Here is a 21,073-nt window from a genome sequence, read left to right on the forward strand (position 1 = left end):
CACCGGGACACCCCCAGGCCGCTCCCCGGGGACCGCCGCAGGGAAAGCGAAACCAAAAGGGCGGTGATGGTGGTGGCGGCGGGAAGGGGCGGGAAGGGGTTCCCGCGGCGCGGCTCGGCTCGATGCGATTCGATCGCTCCTCCCCTCAGCGCCGAGGCGGAGCGGGGCGGTGGCGGCGGGCGGGCGGTCGGGCGGGCTCAGCGCGCCCCCATGGCCCTGGCGCCGGGTCAGCGGGCACGGTAGCAGCCTCCGGCTGTCGCCGCGGGTGACTCAGAGCTGCCCGGGCAGGGGGGGCTGGCGATGCGCCTCTCCGCCGGGCTCCGGGCAGCCGCGGGAGACTGACTGATCCACAAAGAAGTTTCCCCGGCGGCGGCGGCGGCGCGGCGTTCCCCCATGCGTGCCTCCGGCCGCCGCTCCTGGAGCGCTGCTCGGCAGGCGCCCGGCGCCGACCCCGCCATGGAGCCCCGCGCGGGGCTGCACAGCAGCCCGGAGCTCAGCCGGGCCAAGCGGCTGACCGTGGGGGAGCTCTGCTCCCTCTTCGAGGCTCGCTGCGCCGCCGTCGCCGCCGCCGCCGCCCGTCAGCTGCCCGACCGGCCGAAGAGGGGCTGCCGACCCCCGAACGGGGTTCTGCCGCCCGTCATCCCCCGGCTCACCGTGACCGCCGAGGAGAGCGAGGAGGCGCAGGGCAGCCCCCAGGCGCGGCCGGCGCGGCCGGAGGGCGGCGGGCTGAGGACGGGCAGCTCGCTGCACCTGCAGTCCCGCCGGCTGTCCAACTCCTCGATCTCCTCCACCGGCTCCTCGTCCCTCCTGGAGGACTCGGAGGACGACGTGCTGAGCGACACGGAGTGTAGGAGCCAGGGCATCGTGCACTTGGAGCACGGCGAGGACACCGGCCAGGTAGGGGTGCGGGGTAAGCGGTTCGCCCGGGACGCGCTGCCCCCTGGCCGGGCAGCTGGGCACCCGCTGGGCTCCTCAGGGGCCAACAGATGCTCCCGCTTGGAGTGAGGTTTCCGTGACCCAACTCCAGGAAAGCTCCGCGAAGCTCCTGTCCTGGGCCGGCAGCAGTGCGCTGCGGTGCACAGGCTGCTGTGCCTGTTGGAAAAGCGCTTCTGCACGTGGGCTCCTCAAAAACCCGGCCAGGTGTGCGCTGTTTCTTTCTGCTGTGGAGTTGTACTTTACGTCCCAAGAATACGGGGAGGTATTTTTTGATCATAAGTGGGTTGTTTTTTTTCTTTTTTCCAGTCTCCTGTGTCAGATGCTCAAAATAAAATTTCCCAGCAGGTATTTTTTGTCTCTTTCGGTCCTGGAGTCTGTGGTTGTCAATTTTTGAGCCACTTCTTGCTGTGAGCATGACAGGAGATGGGGAGGAGCTTGGAATGGATAGAATGCATGCTTTTGTCCATTCTGGCAGCAACACATTCTTCTCAGTAAATCCCCTCTGTAATTTGGCAGCTTTCATCCATGAAGTGCACTTTTAAAGGCATATAGTTAGTTGCTTTTTCATAGTCTTTGATGTATATTTCCCTGACTCCATACAGAGTGCTTCTCATGCTTTTGTACTTGAAAAATGTAGCTTTAGTGAATTCCCCCTCCCACCTTCATTGATACTGCTGCTTAAATTGTTGTTCTACTGCCAACTCATTGGTGCTGAATTGTTTTCAAGCACAACATATGCTTTGATAAAAAAGGTATAAAGAAGAAGTAATGCAGCCTGTAGGTGATACCTCCAGCTGGACTTTTCTCATGGTAATTGTGGGTTTACTACTTTAAAGGACACATAGTCCAGGAACTAAAATGCTGTGCACAATATTGGTTTTGTTTGCATCAACTTGTGGCCTGATTTTGGAAGAGAAAAAAAAGAGTTTTGTATTTTGTCATTTTGAGTATAAAGAAACGTCTAATTATAAGTCTTAGTTTGTACTTTTGATTCTGATATAGAATCTGGTTTGCACAAAAAAAAAAAATCACTTGTTTTGCTTTCTTTTCTAAAAGACATGCTATGTGATTTTGTGAAAGTAGCAGGAGAACAGAAATTAAAGATAATAAAAGGCCATGGGATCATTTGACTCAATATCCCTGCTGTGGCAATATGTGTGCAGCAAGAATTAAGTGATGATGTTTCAGCGGTAAGAGAACTCTGAGATGGCATCGTGGCATCTGGTTAAACTGTGTGAGTATAGACTGAAGCACAACTGATTCTTCAGATGAGAAGCTGTGCTATGTCAAAGCTTATGCTTCTGATTCTCTGAAGTCATTGGTACTGAATACAGTATTGAGACCTAAATGATTGGGGCTGTATCCTTCCCTATAGTCTGAAATGCATGTATAATGTGAGTGCTACTACTTTCTTTTAGGAAGTCTTTATAGTCACCTTTTAATTACAAGAAAATAAAATATTAAAAGAAGAAGATCTCTAACACTGATTTATAGACAAACTAAAAATATCCATATTATAAATGTTTTAAACTCTGAGACCATCCTGTTCACTTAGGTGTGTGGGAAAATGAGAACTTCGATAGTATTATAATAATTCAGTTTTTGAAAAAGTTTTTGCAGTTTTCCGAAGTTTAGCACAGCTGCAGGACTGTTTAATTCCTCCTTGTAAAGTAAGTATTTCCTCAACTCAAGTGAAATACTTGATGCTTTAAAAGGCTGAGTTATGTTTCCATACCTGCAGTGTAGGGGAAGATGGGGCAAACTGCACCCAGGAGCTTGCATTCTGGCTGATTTTCTTCATCTCATTATCCCTTCTGTGGCAAGTTGTCAAACCAGAGCAGGGACTGGTACCTAGGACTCTAAACCATCAGAACTTCATGGCACTACCTAATAAATTAAATGGGCTCACCTGCTCAGTGACTGCTTACATGGCTCATCTTTCCCTTCCTTGCTGCATTACCCACCAAGAGCTGGAATCCCAGGAATCTGCTGTTTCTCCTGTGCTCAGGTGCACTGCCCTTCATCTCAGATGGCTGCACTGTTTGCTCGGCAATATCTGGAGGCATCCAGGACAGTTCTTGTCATTGATGTCTTTTGGTACTGGACAATGCTGTCCAGTCATTTCTTCAGCAAAACAGTGACCTCATACTGTGCCAAAGTTGGAGTCTATGCTTTGAACCTCTGGAGGTTCAACTGTACAGGATGTGTCCTTTCAACTTGTAAATCTTGAGGCAGTATGAATGTTTATTTTAGAGTGGAAGGCTTTGGGTTCAAGGCACAAACATGCAAGTGAAAATAACTACAAATTTTAGGATACTCTGTGGAATGGTTTTATATTTTGAAGATTTTATTTAGAGGCAATTTGGAACATTTTGTTTGTATTTATTGTTTTCAGTGTATTTTAATAGGTGAAGGCTTGTTTTAAGAGTGGAACACAAAGCATAGAAACTTTTCTGAAGGAAACTGGAATCAGAGGTGGGCCAAAGTTTTCTGTTTCCTAATTCATGGGAAATTTTGACATTTTAAAATTTCTTTTGTATTGGGGAATTCCCTGAGACTTTTCTCTGGAAATGTTAGAAGTTAATTTGGAGCCTGGTGCCTTATGATTAAGCTCAGACCAGTGCTCAGAGAACTGCTGGGTTGTCAAGCCTACAAGGCTCCCCAGTGCCTACCAGGGACCTTGGAAATTTGCCCAGGTCTTCAACTGTGGGAGTAGAAGTTCTGATAATGTTCCTGTTATCAGAGCTTCAAGGCTTCCATCTGGAGACCCAGGAACTTGAGACCTAAGCTGAAGAAGGCCCTCCCAGACCTCTCTACTGTTGGAGATCAAGACCCAGCTGAGTCTGAAATATTGTGGGCTCTTAAGCTACCTGTGTAGGACTGTGTGTGAGATGGGAAGCTCAGGAGCCTCAGTGTCCAGGGTTTGCTGCCCTGGAGTTCTCAGGACTTAAACCCCAGGATGATATGCCTGGGAGTGCTGTCTCTGACTGTATTCCTTGGAGGAAAGTTCTCCTTGGTAATTCACTTGGCAAACAATTTTCCAAGAGGATGAGTGATTCAGTTAAGTATTTCACAGAGCATTTGGGGTTGGATGGATTGACATATCATGATGATGTTAAATTTTTGTTTCTTCTTGAGCACAGTACGTGGGCATGTCCCTGGAGTGTTGGGGGCAGTGAATACTTTGGGGCTGATGACGGTGACAGCGTAGTCCCAGCCTGGCTCCACTGAGACAGTTCACATCTGGGCAGGCCCACCTCTGAGAGCAGCTCAGTGGGTGGTGTTCCAGTTTTCTCTGCATAAGTTATTCATGCCATTTTGCAGTAATTAGCAGAGGCTTTGAAATGGGGCTATCCAGGCTTTCCTGAAAGAAGACCCTTCCAACAGTGAAGGGATGGAAATATGAGAGAAGCCGATTTTGCTGCTGTCCTGTTGGTTCAGCTTGGGGTTTGTGAAAGCCAAGGGTGCAAAGCTGTGATAATGAAAACTGCATAATGCCATATTTGGATATTTGTAACTCTTGGCAGTAACTTAAGAAATATTGGTTATTTTTTAAATAGCCAATTGACAGAATAGATTTTACCCTATGGCAAAAGCTAACATTCCTGCATTTAAATGGGAAGCATACTTTTGTAGCCTTGCTTCATGCCATTGGGAGGTGTATATACATAGCTGAATCTTGCAGTGAAAACACCAGTGGTGCCTTTATAGCAATGGAGAAGATACAAGACTTATCTATTTTTATCTTAATTCTGTGAATGAGCAGTTTTAAGAAGTACGAAGTCTGGTTACCACCTTCTTTGTTGGGACAGGGACTTTAAAGAGTGGTTTTCACAGAGAATAAATACCACAATAATGTACAGCAGCCTTTTGTCCTCCTTATAGGAGAATGTTATTTACTAGATAGAAACATGCCAAATAAATCTACTCATTTTCATAGCTGTGACCTGTCATTCCAAATTCCTAGAACTGTAACCATGAGAACAGCTGACAATTTGCTAGAGAAAAAGCAGTTCAGTTCTTGCCTACAGTGATACCAGGAACTTTGGGGGATATTTATTAGTGAAGTGCATTTGGTTTGGTTTCACTGATCTTCTTAATTGTATTTTTCATAACATCAAGTACCTCAAAATGGACAAGCATATAGAAAGGCACACACACTTAATAGCTAACTAACTAAATAAATTAATAAATACAGGATGAAAGTTTTAACTACTTTGGCTCAGGGGTGGGTTACATAAGCTAATGCAGTAGCATATAATTGTTATTTTTAAATGAAGAATAGGAATGATGGGATGACATAAGTAAGACTGTTAATGGGATTTTAGCCTACTCTCCAAAGGAAAGAAAGCTTGTGTAATCACTCTATCAATTCAATTTCAACTGCTTTAGTAGGTTTTAGCCAAATTTGGCAGCGGCATAGACATCTCAAAGTTTCTTCAAGAGCTCTTTAAAGTTTCAGAAAGGTCAGACTGGGTGGAAGAGAGGAAACCAAAATAAGTGCATACTTTTTATTCTCTGGGGGGAAGGTACCAGAGGAGATAAACAGCTGTCTTCTGTTTCGCATGTTGACTGGCAAGTTGCCATGTGCACACTGGCTCATCCATAGGTGCTTCCATGCTGAATCCAGCTGCAGCAGGTAGTGTCTCCTCTCCTGAGGGTAATTAGCAGAAGGTGTGGGAGGGATCATACACTGCTGTGGGCTGGTGAGGTTAGGCAATGTGGAAGGTGCTCGTTGAGGCACAGGGGTGAAAGGGAGGAAGTTATGAGGAGGTGTGGAAATGTTAGGGAGCTAGGAGAGCTTTTGGAACAAGTTTATAGAGGACAGTGACCAGCTGTAGATACTCTGATAAGGGTGCAGGACAGTAGATACCAGTCAAGTAGAAACTAAGCTTCTCTCTCTAGTGTTCTGCTCACCAGGGAGCTGCTTTTGATGGAATACATTTCATGCTGCTAAAAACATGCATATTTGTAATGACAGTCCTAAATACTGAAATCTTCCTTATTGTATACTGAACAAGTTTGAGGCAAACAGTGGTAATGTTCCATGTTTGCACAGTACTTGGAACAAAACTCTGAACTGAGAGCCATCTCTCAGTTTGAGGATGAATTCTTCACCACTGTACATTGCAGTGGTGGAGTATATCAAACCATCAGCAGTATCAGGTCTAATGGTGACTTTTTATTAGTAGTGTGGATTCTTGTCTGTAAGGAAATTGACTTAGCTGTTCCCAAATCAGGTGAGAGAGAGGCAATTAAACGCCTTATCAGATAAGAGTTTCTAATTATGGATATATCTGAAATGGTGACTTAGACATTACAAGATTCTTCTCTTCTGAATCAATTCCACTCTGATAGTTTTCATTTTTCATATGTTAAAGGACATGTTGTTTGGGCATACAGTCTAAAGTTGAAAGAACTCTGTGATAACTTTTTCCTTATGGACCTGCTGTGTTGGGTGTATTGTAGAAGTTTCTTTGTATGTCCACTTTTATAGTTCAAACCTCCTTATAATGCTTGTTTCAACTGGAAAGGTGAGAAAAAAGTAACAGCAACTCCTCATCACTGGGTGATGCATATTTAAAGAGGTAATACCTAAGTGTATTTTTCTCACGCTGTCATTGACTCAGCAGATTTATTTGTGAAAACCCATGCCAGTCTTAAAAGAAATAAGGGTAGTGGTTGGAGCAATAGTTTGGAAATTTTGCATGTCTGTGTATTTTTGGGTTCTGACACTATTACCCTGTTAGACCAGTTTGATTAGAGTGAATATTTTTTAACTGGTTTATTTGATTACCATGTGTAATTAGTGTGGTCGTTAACATATTCAAAAATTACCTCAACTCACATCTAAAGTTTATTATAAATGGAATGTGGTAAAGTGGATTGGTTTGATTAAATGCTCACAATGTGATGCAATTTAATATTGGAAGCTGAGAATGCACATTGTATTTATGTGGTAAATAGCTGTTTTGTTTAGCAGTGGCTGAGAAAAACTAAGGATCATCATATGACATTTTGTAGTGATTATCTATAAAATGTGGTGGTAGAAAAAATAATGTTAACCTTAGACATCTTGGAAGGAAAAGGTGATCTTATGTACAGCAGCAGTGAAGTCTATCTCTCTTCTTCCTTCACAGTCAGGGTAGTTCTTGCAGTGAAAGGGGGCTTGAGGCAGAGAAAATTGGCTTGTCAGTCCATGTTAATTTGGATCTTGCATAGTGTAGGTTTAAATGGAATTTTTAAGTGCTCTTCTCTACCAACAGAGCTTCATCTCAAAAGCTCACAAATTAGGTAAGGTGGCATTGTCTGTCCAAAGCATAGCATACCTGGGGAAAAGTATAATAAAAAAAGGAGGGGAGTGGGAGCAGGTGTTAGTGTCCATCAACTCCTTCTGAATAAAAGTGTAGGGAACAGGGGGAGGCTACCTGTTCATCCAGAGTCAGGCTAGCAAATAGCCTGGCACTGGATAACAGTGTGGTAGTGGTGGTGTTTCCAATGGTGGTGTATTGGTGTATTGTTTCCAATGCTTAAGTAATTCATTCCTGTCAGTAATGGAGAATGCTTTCTGGGATAACATAACCAGCAGCATTTGAGTGGATTTTTATACTGATGAATGATGAGCTTCTCACAAGGGATGAAATCTTTTACATTCCAAAACATGTAGGTGTGAGACAGATTCTACAGAAACCTACCCTGAACCCATCAGGCCTGGCTATTGTTGCTTGTTAGCAAATCTTCTGTTCCTTGGCAAGCTTGGGAAGAAGTCAGCCAAAGACAAATCGACAGCTCATGTGAAGCAGTGATCATAGACTTGACATGATCCAGATTTAGAGCTTGGGACAGACTCTCCAAGTCAGTTGGTGACTATAGCAAGCAGAGCACAGACACTGCTTTGTGGGAGCTCAGCATTAACCCAGAATCCAGGAGCACTCCATATTTACAGGCTGAAATATCCAAGTAAGGTGATGCAGTGATGCAAACACTTTACACTGTTTACCTCAGCCCACTATTACCACGTTTATTTTACTCACATTCAGCTTCAGTCTGCTGCTTTATTCAGCCTTCTGACCTCATCTGTACGTGAGCCACATTCCAGCAGAGGTGTGGTTACAGGTGACAAAGAATATGTATAGAAACTTGTTTAGTCTGGCTGTCATTGGTACGAAAATGAGTCTGATTCATCCAGAGGATTAACAGGAAGCTGGGATGTTGTAGAAGTTGTATGAGTTAGTTAGTGGGAATGGCATAGTTCACTTGGGATGTATCAGCAGAAACTGCTTCATACAACTTCATGTGTACTTTGTACAATTTTCATGTGATAAGAATAACGTCTCTTGATAAATTGCATTGAACACTGCATAGAGAGAGAAGGTCTTTGTTTTCAGTGATGGTAGAAAATGATCATTAATTATCAAAATAACTGATTTTGTCTCCTGATCTCTACCACATCCCAACATAAAGTGATCCAGTCTTAGTTACAGCTGCATTCACTACTCTGAGCTGCTACAGAGAACACAGCTTTCTTTGTGTCTCAGCTCTTTTCAAGCAGCTCCATATAGTGAGAACACTGCCGTGGTTCTTTCTAGTGATGTTCACTCAAGGCAGAACTATTTTCTGTGCTCTACTTCGTTTGCTTCCTGTGGTGGAGTGCTGAATCAAATGCAGGCTTCTACTTCTCACCTTTGAGGTGCTGGTGCTAGTCAGAGTCTGTGTGTTGTGGGCACACAAGAGATGGAGGGAGCCTAGCTGTGAGGGATGTGTGCAGCCATCCCCCTCCAGGCACAGGAGGTGAGCTTGAGGAGGCTCAGCTGTGCACGAGGCAACTGTGAATTGGGTTTTCCCATACAAGAAGGCATCTCTCACCAACCAGCCAGCTCTGGCTCACTCTGCAGCACGTACTTTGGAAATGGAGAGAGCATTGTTGCTGCATATTGAGACCTTTCACTACTGGAACCTCTTCAAATGCTCTGAAATCACCACTTCTGCTGAAAATCTTCAAAGATTTTGAAGCATCTGGCACAGATCTGAGCATGTGGCACAGGTATTGGTACTGTCATGTGCTTTCAAATGACCAGTCTTATGGGTACCCATATTGCAAAGGGCAGCTGCAAGGTTCTAATGCAGGTAAAGAGCAAAACTTTGGAGATGAGGGAGGTAAGAGGGTAATAGCTTCAGGTTATGTACCATCAGACAGAAGGGGAGTCACCGACAGGGATTGGGAAGGGTACTGGAAATGCAAGGGGAAGAGCAAAACTTAAAAGGCAAGCAGATTATTGCTTTAAAAATCAAGGAAAATACATTCTCAAAAAAACCCCAGGAGAACATGTGACAACTATATTAAGAAATCATCAGTCAAACATTGAAAGTATATGTAATGAAAGAACTCACGTGCCTGCAGTGTGGGTATGTTAATGTTCTACTGTCTTTCATTACAAGTAGGCATAGCACTTGATGCACAGAATTCATGACTTTCACAGTTCTATATTTTCAGTCAACTCAAAGGATAAGTTACAGTTCCACAGTCACTGATGTAATGTATTGCAGAACCTCTGTTTATTCACAGATAGCTCTGCAGCGGATCACAGAAGGGAAAGGCTGACTTCCCAATTTAACACGGCTGAATGCTGATGTGGAGAGCTGCTGCCTTTCACAGTTTCACAGTCCCTCTCTGCCTGGGAAGAGACTAGGGAAGTTATTTATGGAGACTTTCACCATGGCCAATAACTGTATTTTTTTCATTCTCCTTTTGACTAACTTGAGAGTGAGCCTTACTAGCAGAAACACTGAACATTTGTGCATGCAGCGAAAGTTAATGGGAGCTGTTCTACAACAGTATCCTACAGTATTGTATAACACTGGCTATTAGGAAAAGCAAAGGTTGACACCTCAGTTTAAGCTTTCAAAATTAGTTGTACTTTTCACATTAACCTATCTTTCCTTCACTATTTTCCCCTTCATTTAACAGGTTGTGAAAACAAATTCACTAACATTTGGAAAACAGTGTACTGCTGCTGTAACGGTCGTCTGTAAGTTTGTACCGAAAACTTCAATTCTGAATTTCTAACTTCTGAGTACTCAGTTTTGCATTTAAGGCATTATTAAAGTTCCAGCTCAAATGTAATTCTGGATCTGAGCATGTTCCAGGAGCAGAAGGTGCTGACATCTGGCAGTGATGTTTCATCCTCTCTCCATTCCCAAAGTGTGCCCTGTGGAGCAAGGCAGCACTGCCTGGCCCGGGTGAGGTGCCCATGCTAGAGAGGGAGCTCACTGCAGGGCTGCACTTGGAGAGGCTCTTCAGGTACCATCATAGGTGCCCTCTGTTGTGGGGAAAACCTAGTTCACAGCTCCCTGGTGCACAGCTGAGCCTCCTCAAATTCCCTCCTGTGTATGGCTGAACACATCCCTCACAGCTGAGCTGCATTGATCCCTTGTTTGTGCTGTGCCAAGCAGTCACCACAGAAGGTAATTAACTACTAATGAGAGTCTACTGCAAATTAATTTGAGGTTCTTACAATTTGCCAGGCTTTGTCAGGTTGACTTCTGTTCCTCACATTGCTGACTCCTGCTTTGAAAACACTCCTCTTCCTAGATTTCGGGTTCCTTCCTCAAAATTCAAAGTTAAAAAGCTTTCTAGAGGATTCACTAGAAATTTTGTAGTGGGGTCAATATGAGTCTTTTTCTAGCCTTGGAAACACCTCAAGTTTTTGTTAAGAGTTGTTCAATCTGAAAAAACCAGAGTTTTAGCTCTTTTTTGAGGTGGTTAACTTAGAGCAAATCACCAGAGAATGAAACACCTACAAAGAATTCTTGTGCATTGGTGGTTGTGCATTCCTGGTTGTGCAGGAAATCTGGGTTTTGGGACCCTGGTCTTCTGAAGGAGGCAGAGCTAGAGAAGACTGTATCACCTTTGGACTCTTCTCCTTCATTGTATGCTTATGTGATGCAGCAGAAAGGATAAAAATCTGTGTGAACAGTGTTTTTGCATGCAGATCAGCTGTTATCTTGTGTGGGGTTTGAGTGGGTAGTTGGCTAAGTGCACTTGACCTGAATATTCTAATAATGACAAGCTCTGCTTGGTGTGGGCTCCCTCCTTTGCCACCCATGTATGGTCTGTAGGGACGGCGTCACTGACCCCACAAAGGGTCAGCTTTGTTTGGGGGAAAATATAATCTGAAGAAACTAAGAAACCTTCCTATGCTTCAGCTCTCACTTTTCACAGTGCAAAATGCTGAGTATCAGAATTTTGAGCTGATAATTTGATACAGTTTGTATTGTCTTGCTCAGTGGCATTTAAATAAGGAACTTTTTTGCCTTCTTTGTACTAACCCAGAAGGGTTATCCTGAGGTTACTCATTTCAGGACTGATCCTGCCATTCTGTTGAAAAACCTATAAAAGGATATTAAAGTGGAGACTCCTGACTTTCAGGTGCTTGGGTTTGGGCACTAATCAGGCCCCTATAAGAGTTTCATGAGTTGTTTTCTCAAAATTTATAGCAAGAACACAGAAAATTATTGCTTTCAGCAAAGACGCCAAGAAAGGGAGCAAGTCCTGAGCTCTGTAACAGTCCAGTGATAGTTAATCACTATGCCAACAGTCTCCAAGTCTTTTTCCAGTAATAGGACTGGCTGATGTCCTGATTATGATTTCTCATTCCAATATTAAAACTGGAGTGACACATAATTAATCATCTGTCTTCTGTCCCTATTTATTCATTGGGATTTTCCACATCATCTCTAGAAATATGTCTTCTTCCATTGCTATAGTTCTGTGCTTTGATCCTAGTCTGCCTTTTCAATCCTCTGATTTTACGGGAAACAGTCCTGTCTGGGACTATAGGATGAATGTAGCCAAATCACCAATACTCTTTTTACATTGCATTCTTTAAGAAAAAGAGTAGATGGGCAGCAAAATCAGTCTTGTCTTGTGAAGTAACTTCTCTGCATGACCTGTTCCTCTGTGTCCAGTGTAGGTCATCACCCATCTGCAGATGACATTTCAAATGTCTGTCTTCTCTTTGTTGAACCCTGGTAAATTGATATTGGTTGCTCTTGGGTTTTGCTACCCATGCCCAATGTGGCACAGAAGCTGCTGCTTGCTCCATATACCAGGAGGCTGGTGTAGGTGGTTGTGCAAGATATGGGAGTGTGGCTTGCAGTTCTGTTGCTAGGAGCCAACAGTATGAAGTTCTTTGAAGTTTTATGGGGGTTTTTAAATCTCTTTTACCATGAGATAATAATTTTGGTAGATAAATTGCCCTTATAAACTACACCCTGTTTATTTTACTTTATTTTTAGGTGAGTTTACATCTTAATAATCGGCAATTGATGTTTATGCTTCTACAAAGGTGGGATCTCCAGCATCCTGATGGTGAACGCAGGTTTACCTTCCGGGCAGAGGAAGCATGCTCCATAAAACACATTTGCTATTGTTCAAACACCCACAACTCTTCAGGAAGACAGATGCCTTGTTTCAGTTTCAGTCTTTAGTTGAGTCACTCATGCTTATGTAAGGTTTGAATTTGATTCTCTTTCTTAAGGCTACATTATGGAAATTCAAATCTTAAATAACCCCTTGTCTCTGGGGCTAGCTGCTACTGATACAGAGGAGGAATTCAACTCACTTCTCTTACGTCCTTCTGTTGACAGAAATTATCTTTTGATCCTGTAGTTTGGCTCAAGGGAGATGTCTTTGCTCAAGGGAGATGTCATCTTTTCTCTGTATTCGTTACATAGTTCTTAGGGCTGACTTGGGGAAGGAAGAGTTTCTCTAATCTCAGGTTTGTGTCAAAAACAAACTTTGAAAGTCTCTTGCTCCAATGGGATAAGGTGAAGAGTACTAATTTCCATAGAATTACAGGTTTCTTAATCATTGCCACATTCCATTAATAGGAGCGTGGATTTTTGTTTGGTTGGGGTTGTTATTTTTTTTTTGTTTGTTTGTTTCAAAATCCTTTCAACAGAGTGGTTTGGAATAATCTCAGGGTTATACTGTGTTGAAGCTTGGAGTTATTAAAGTGGTTGAAGGATGTGGCTTTCCCCTAGGTAAACACCACACCCCGCTCAGTAGCAGTGCCTGCTGCATGTTGACACTTGCATTCCATTGCCAGGGGTGGGCCCTGTTTGAACAGTGCAGTGCACTGCAGGTGAGGCAGTAACTCCTTATGCTTCCTTAGAGGATAATGGAAGAGGCAGTTCAGAGGAGACAAGGCAGGAGAGGTGGAGTACTGGACTTTGTCTTGTGATAGATGAAAGAGCAGTTGGCAAACTGCTAGTATTATATGTGTGGTCTGTTTTTACATTATGTATTTTTAGAGTCTCGTAATCATTTTCACTTAACATTGAATTACTGCTTATTTGAGTACTTGACTGTCTTATTTGAGTGCCTCTAATTTAATTTACAAGCACTGATTACCTAAATTATTCAACAGTGTTCTGAGGTAGAGTTGTTATAACCTGCAGTTGTGGGAACTGGAGCAGAGAAAGGGCACATATCTGGACCTAGATTCCATATTGAAGCAGTGAAATTTGCTAAGATCTTTTGCAAGTGAGTGTCTGACAGTTTAGGATGTTAGAAGCTGAATTATCATGGTAGGAAAGAAAAGTTAAGTGAAAACATTTTAAAAATCAATATCTATCAGTAACCTCTCTATATGTATGTAGATATATACATGCAGGAACCTTAATTCTGTCCTTGTGCTTCCTATCCTTTCCTATAGAAAAAAATATTTACAGTACAATAGTCTTCCACTGTTACATTTCTTTCAGGCAGAATCTCAAAGTTGTGTGGGATGCAGTTTCTGGGGCTGTTACATGAGGATGTGCTGAAAGCAGGGTCAGCTTTCAACATGTGTCCCCTAACCCAAACTGCTGGGGATAGAAGGACAGGGATCTTTGACCAACTAGTAGAAAACAGTTTTGCAATTCCTGTTGGACAGTAGTGGTTTCTGGCAAATAGGAAAGTGTAAGAAAGGATAAGTATTAAAATTTTCTTTATTTCTCTTTGTCTGTTCAGACTGGAGATTCCACTGTGGCCTCTTGAGTCACTGGGATGTTGAAGTGGTGGTGTGCCTAGCCCTGAGCTGCTGGGCAGACAGGATAGAGCTGTGTCTCCAGGTAACAGACTGCACCACCATTGCAAATGAGATGCAGCACATGCTCAGCTTCCTTCCCAAGTTCACTCAGGGGAGATTAGCTTGTTGAAGTTATTTCCTGGCTTCTTGCCAGAACACAGTCTCCCTTGATGTTACACAGAAACCACACCTGATTTAAACTGATTGGCACTTGTAGCACATTTGGATTTGAGGTCATGCATAGTTCACAAATGACAAGTTTGCGCCTTAACAAGTTGCGATTATGTTTTAGGATAAACCTATTTATTGGTCTGTGCACAGAGAAATGTGGATCTGTTGGGATATTAAGTATTACCAAATATTCATCCTGTTTGGAACTGGTAATTCTGTGTCCTACCTGATAGGATGCTGGGCTTATTTTATCATGTAAAGAGTGTTGTCTTTCTAGATGTCGCCTTCTCATGACTGGAGAAGTCAGTCAGTGACCCATGAGATGTGAAAGACAGGCAGAGAACTGTCAATTTGCTAGACTGTTTCTGAATATTTAAACTGCAGTTGTTTTGGAGGTTAAGAAAGATTTCTTTCCTTATGCCACACCATCTGTTAAAGTGATGTTTGATTTACCACATATCTGTTCTGGGTGATGGACAGCCTGAATAAATCTTGAATGTTTGGGCTCTGAGTCAACTTTCCTATAGTGAGGAACTTTCCATTTACTTCTTGGATAGTAACATTTCAGTTTCCAGCAAGACTGATGTTTTGGCAGAAACCTGGTAGGAGCAGAATGTCGTGGATTCAGCTTTCCTGTGCTTGGTAGGGACAGGTGGCAGAGCTCCATCCTGTTAGAAACCCAGTGTCTTTCAGAGCAGACCACAAGATGTGAGAGTAGGGGTAATGGCCATATTACACCTACACCTACACCTGCTATGGAAGGCAGACAGTTTCGTATCCCTTAGAACAGAAAACATTTATTCTTGTTGAATTAAAATCTATCTTTCAGTCAACAGTATCAGTGTTTACAACATATCTGTGAGATAAATGAAGGAAACCTTGTGACAACGCACCTTTGAAGCCATTTAACTTTATTATTTTGTCTTTTGGCCTGGGAATAATGTAGAGGTTGCAGAAATTTCAACTGGTAATAACCAGAAACAAAATGCCAACATAGATCCCTGCAGAATAGTCAGCAGATTGTGGCTCTTGGTGCTCTTTGCAGGAGGACAAACAAGGCTTTTGCTTCTTTGTAGTTATTTTTCCTCTGATTTAGAGGGGAACTTATCCTGGAGTGTACAAATAGAATCCAGCTATGGAGTGGGACATGAGATTCTCTGCTCCTAGTAATTGAGTCTGATACTGACCATCCATTTCTCTTACCTTCACTTCTTCCTTTAGTCCAGACATAATGAACATCCAGCAGGCTTACCACGTATCCTAAAGAGTAGCAAAACCAAATTATGTGTGCATCTCACTGCATGGTGAGGCACCACAGGGGAGAAAACACAGGAACCTGAGGCTTCTGACTTGCAGTGTTGTTTCTGCTTATTGCATTAAATGTTTCTCATGACTCCGAAGATTTAGCCCAGCCCATCCTGAGTGCAGCACAAACAGGAAATGGAAACCCTGCAGTCAGAGGATCCACCTGCCAAATGCTGGTTGAGCAGCTGTGGCCCTCACCCGTGGCTGAGTGCAAAGCCAGAAGCATCAAGGCTAAGAACAGTCTAAGCACTGTTTCTTCTCTAAGGTTGGAGGCTGGAGGGTGAAAGAGAGGGAGGGAGAGTTGAAGGTGTGTTCACAGTTTGCCTGGCAGTCTGATGAGAGGTGCTGATCAGGAGGCTGCTTGTGTAGCATGCAAACTGCTGCTCTTTAGGAGTGCATGTTCTCCCTTGCTGTCGATTATCAGTCTTACAGCTCCAGCTGGCACTCCTACATCACGGGAAGATCAACTGTGTGACAAAGCAGGGAGTGTTAAGTTCCCTTGGGAACTTAGATGCAGGGATGGTCACGGCTGCCAAGGCATCCCTTAGGTGGAGAGGACTCAGGGATATCCTTGACCAGGGATGTGGTTCCACTGTATTCCTTGAGCAACAGCTGACAGCATTTGAAGCGACACCGCTTCCCTGGCAGGAGGCCATTTGCTGTGATTTGGCCAGATGATCAGTTGGCATTGATTGGCATAGATCTCAGTGTGAAGAATGATGCTGTTGCCTGTCAGGGCACAGACTGTCCAAAGCCCATGCTTGCAGCTCCGGACTCTGGACCAGGATCATAATGCAGTTATCATAATGCAGCATTCTGGCCCCAAACAGTTTTTTGTCTAGTCAGAAACACTGACTGCTCTGTGGATCAGTGCTTGGTGCTTCAGGAACCTGTTTCCTGCCCAGGACCAAGAGAAGGTGAAATGTGGTAATAATGGGGCTGAGTTGCTGTAGAAGCCTTGCCCTACCTTGGGAGCTGAATTAAGTGTTGCACTCAGGAGCTCAGTGATAAAGGTTTGTGTGAGGGTTCACTCACATACGTTTGGGGAGCATTCTCCTACTTAACTTGCTCTTTCACCTCCCACCCATTGAGATCTTTGTCTCGATTTGTGATTCATGTCTGATTCAGCCAAGTGGGTAGTAGACTTGGCAGCAAGAATCTCCTGAGCTTGAGGATTCCAGGAACCTTTAGTAGGGGGCAAGAGCACAGAAACTGGCTGCTGAAAGTATAAAGTGCCTTCTATGATAAATTCAGGGATTTGCTGTCGTTGTTTGGGGCATTTTTGTTTTAGCTATGGGAAAATCTTGCACCTTACTTCCCTACACAGAGCCTTTGTGGATATTTCAGTTATATTTCTCCCAAAAATACGGTAAAAATGTCATGTATGCCTCACTTGCTCTGTGTCTTGTAAGGTGTTCTAAGTTTCTTCAAATACCAGATGATCTCAAGCCTAGGACTTGTTACAGTCTGGATAATTATAAAAAAAAGTAATGGAATTTTTGATCATCTGCGATCAAAGTCTTTTACAATCTGCTTTAGGTGTTTAAAAGCATGCATGAATGTGTATTCATATATTACTAGAAGAAACACTGAGGATAATTATGTTTTGCTTACATTTGGCATAAAAATGTCAGCTGGTTCAGGATCTGGATCTGACCAAGATGACTGCCTGCCTGTTTCATATCTGCAAAGACAACTACACTAAGCCTCAAACTGAAAGAACTCAAAACCAGAATCCCTTGATAGGCAGATTTTGTGACTGTAACCAGAAAGATACTGTGTTGCTCAGCAACTATCACTATATTTTTAATTTTTTTTTCCTTATATGACATGACTCAGATCCTCAGTTCTCTCCATGAGGTGAAACCATATGGTGAACTGTCCCAGAGCTATACTCCTTGAGAAAATGAAATCCCTAATAACCATTGAAGCTGGCTGCTGGGAAGCTGCACCTATGGAACAGTCTTTGGTTTGGGGAAACTGTGCTGATAACAACTTGTCTTGGTAGGGTATTGTGATTTTACAAAGCAGTAGATACTTTAGATATTTTGCTTAAGTGTTATGTGTTGGGTTTTTTTTAGTAGATTGTAATTATAGTACTGTTGTTATTGACTACATTCAAACAGAGAAAGAATCAGATCTAATTACTCAGTAATTAAATTAGGCCACCAATTTTCTTGGTTGTGATTTGCTCAAAATTATTTCTCATGAAAGCTTTTTATAGTAGTGGCAGGTATTGACTGTGTAGAAACAGATGAAAAGAAAGTTTTGTTTCAGCTAGGTTTAGTCCATTAAAATAATATGGTTAATAGCTTTAGACCTACATTTAAGTTCCTTACCTGTGTAGGTCCAATATGTCAGGTGAAAGCCAATTCAAATAAAGTGGCAAACAGTAGTAGTGAAAGCAGAGAACAAATATATTTTAATTTTCTAAATTATTTAAATAATTTAATAAAATGGCATAAATAATTAGGGAAACAAATTAGCCTTCAAACTGATTTCAGTTTTAATAAACTATGGTAAATAAAGCAGTAAATGGTTTTGTAAATAAAATTAACTCAGAGGTTTTATAAAACATTTTAAGTAAATGTATATAAAAGCAAAAAAAGTGTATATAAAAAGTAAAACTGGAGGCCAAGAAGGCCAATGGTATCCTGGAATGCATTAGGAAGAGCATTGCCAGCAGGTCTAGGGAAGAGATTTGACCCTTCTACTTAGCCCTTGTGAGGCTGCATCTGTGCTCCTCAGTACAAGGGGGACATGGAGCTCCTGGAGCAGGTCCAGAGAAGGGCTTTGAAGAGGATTAGGAGACTGTAGCAACTCTTACAAGGAAAGGCTGAGGAAGCTGGGCCTGCTCAGCCTCAAAAAGAGAAAAATGAGAGGGGGCCTCATCAATGTCTATCAGTGTCTGAAGGGAGGGTGTCAGAGAATGGAGCCAGGCTCTGCTAGGCGGTGCCAAGCAACAGGACAAGAGACAGTGAGCAGAAACTGAGGCACAGGAAGTTCCACCTGAATAGGAGGCAGAACTTCTGCAGGTGGCCAAGCACTGGAACAGGTTGCCCAGCAAGGTTGTGAAGCCTCCTTCACTGGAGATAGTCCAGAACCATCTGGATGCAATCCTGTGCCACCTACACTAGAATGGCCCTGCTTGGGCAGAGAGGTTGGACCAGATGACCCGCTGTGCTCCCTTCCAACCTGACCCATTCTGTGAAACAATAATAAAACTGTAGAAGATACAGAATTTAAAAGAAACAGTTATGAACAGAGAGTGACCAGCTGCTCACGCTGATACTTAAGCCACCTGTGTGAGTAATATCGTGTGTAATATTGTGGACCTCCTGAGGATTTGTTGTGTCACTCAGAGTAATAAGGGTGCTAATGTGTGACCAGGAAGGAAGAGAAGAGGGGCAAAAAAGCCTACCCAGCAGAAAGGTGAGCCACTGGAGAATGACTAATTCTGTGCCTGGATAAGTCATAACTGATACCCAGTTTAGTAATTCTTGGTATTATTTTTGGGCCTCATAGAAGGCAGTTCCAGCCATTGACTGGTCTGACAAGTTCCCAGACACTTTTTACGTTTCCAGACACTGTTGCTGTTGTTACTGTGCCCCAAAGGAGGCCAACGCTCATCACCTTCTCATGTGCCCGCTGCTCACTGTGTTGGCCAAGATCCCTTGGCAAGGGGTTGCTGCTGCATTTTGGTGCACATGGCTCTTACAGGATTGTTCTGAAATGCACATAGTAACTTTTTGATAATTATAGTTTTCTGTACTCCTTACAAGTCCCTGTGGAGGAACTTTGTTCCTTCTAGGAGTTAGTGAGACACTGAGTAGGCAGTGGCAACCAGCATAACAGATTAGACTTCAGCCCCCATGTCCCAGAGTGGCAGAATTTAGCCTAAATGATGTAAAGACTTTAGGAGAACAGTAGGTAATGATGACTGACGATTAAGTACTCTTTCTTAAAGCCTTCTAGGAAAAAAATGATTACTAAAAAAATTTCTCATTATCCTTTTGTTTCTTGCTGTCATAATAGCTTTCTTATGTAGGCTTTGTATTATGCACAAAAACAAAGACAAAAAAAGACAACAGGATCTTAGGTAAAGAAATGGCTGAAATTTACCCAGTGAAATGATTCAGTGGCCATTGTTTACACTTGCCTAACAGAATTTCCATGATGATTTACCAGCTCAGGCAAGAAGCTACACCTCCACTCTGCTGCTGATGGAATCATGGATATTTTAAGAGACCCTGTTGATTTATATTGAATTTTAGTGTTCTTTTGTTCTTCAACTCATTATAGTTTCAAGTAATATGCCAGAATTATGAAAGCTAAATTACTTCATTTTTCTGAAAAAAGGTTTTTCTTATTCCCCCAACGCTTCCTAATTTAGATGTGACTGATGTTTTTAATTATTGTCATTGCTGAAATTCCTAAGTGAAACAAATTCTTATGTAGGTTACCTGTTTGTTATTTCTTGTTTGAGGGTAGTTACATGTGTTTCAGACATTCACAGAACTGAGATATTATTGTTTTATTTTTACCCTTAAATAAGTGAGAGATTTTATTTATTTTTCCATAGAACAGGAGAGGAGTGTTCAGGTCTCTATGCACTGTTGTCTTTAGGAATTAGAGTGGTTCTCCTGTTCCTGAGGAATTCAGCATATGCTCAGAGACATGCTAGTTGTTCTGTACTGTCTGTAAAACAACAGTAGCAACTAAAAAAGCCCCATCCAATTCAGGGAGTTTGCACTAATCTCTTCAGTGAGCTTGCTTGTTAGGATGTTACAGCTCTTGTCCTGCAGTGATGGGAGGGTTTCAGGAAAGCCTGGCAGTTCCTGGAGATTTATTCTTGGGGACAGTGGGGTCTGAGGCCAAACTCCTTCAAATGGATGAAATACCTCCCAGAGAGTTCAATGGATTTTCATCAGGCAAGGCATACATCCTCTGGTGTATTTGTGCAGGCTCATCATGGCTGTGTGTCTGCACACTGGTTGTGTGTGAAGTTGCATGCTTATCATGAGAAAAGGCCTGGAGAAATGTGGGCTCACACAAACCAGTGGTGCTTGGTTACTGCTGCCCTTTGCTCTCCCTTAAAGGATAGACAGGATGGCAGCAGCCGCCTTTATCCAGGGTAGAACAGGTGGGGAATACCTCACCCAGCCAGCATCTTGTCTGCATATGCACTGAGCAGGTCTCCACATCTGCTGCATGGATGTGTGCTTCTCTTCAGAGCTGTGCTTCAAATTTAGGAAAGCGAGTCAAGAGAGTAATCCAGGTAGCAGATCAGATACCAAACCACAGTTCCTTTGCATGCACTGTGGCTGCATTGCATTAATTGCTTCTCCCCTTCTCTTCCCTGAAATTTTGTCCATTTGCTGCCAGGGGCACACATGCCATGGCACAGACTGTCACATAGTGTGCCCCATTGGCAGAAAACTTGCTTTTCCCTCCTTAGTGCCCCACACCTTTTGTGTGTTGCTCAGGGGTGTTTATATCATGTGTCAGTTAAAGTTCACATCGAGTAACTTACGTGCTGAGTCTAAGAATGTTAATATTTTTCGGGTTTGCTTCTTGACTCTTTTGGA

The 21,073-nt window shown here is 43.0% G+C and overlaps 1 protein-coding gene across 2 annotated transcripts in view; it reads left to right on the forward strand.

The window, feature by feature from the left end:
- The first annotated feature begins 229 nt into the window (after positions 1–229).
- ITPKA (inositol-trisphosphate 3-kinase A) overlaps positions 230–21,073 on the forward strand; it is a 39,575-nt gene continuing 18,731 nt past the window's right edge. The window contains exons 1-2 of one of the 2 annotated variants that reach the window (XM_054635416.2): positions 230–897; positions 1,243–1,281. In XM_054635416.2, the coding sequence (XP_054491391.1) occupies positions 394–897; positions 1,243–1,281 (543 nt within the window). In that variant the 5' untranslated portion in view covers positions 230–393. The remainder of the gene's footprint in view (positions 898–1,242; positions 1,282–21,073) is intronic. The other variant, XM_054635417.2, reaches the window with a different exon arrangement.

Source organism: Agelaius phoeniceus, chromosome 6 (genome assembly GCF_051311805.1).
Source record: "Agelaius phoeniceus isolate bAgePho1 chromosome 6, bAgePho1.hap1, whole genome shotgun sequence".
Taxonomy (NCBI): Eukaryota; Metazoa; Chordata; class Aves; order Passeriformes; family Icteridae; genus Agelaius; species Agelaius phoeniceus.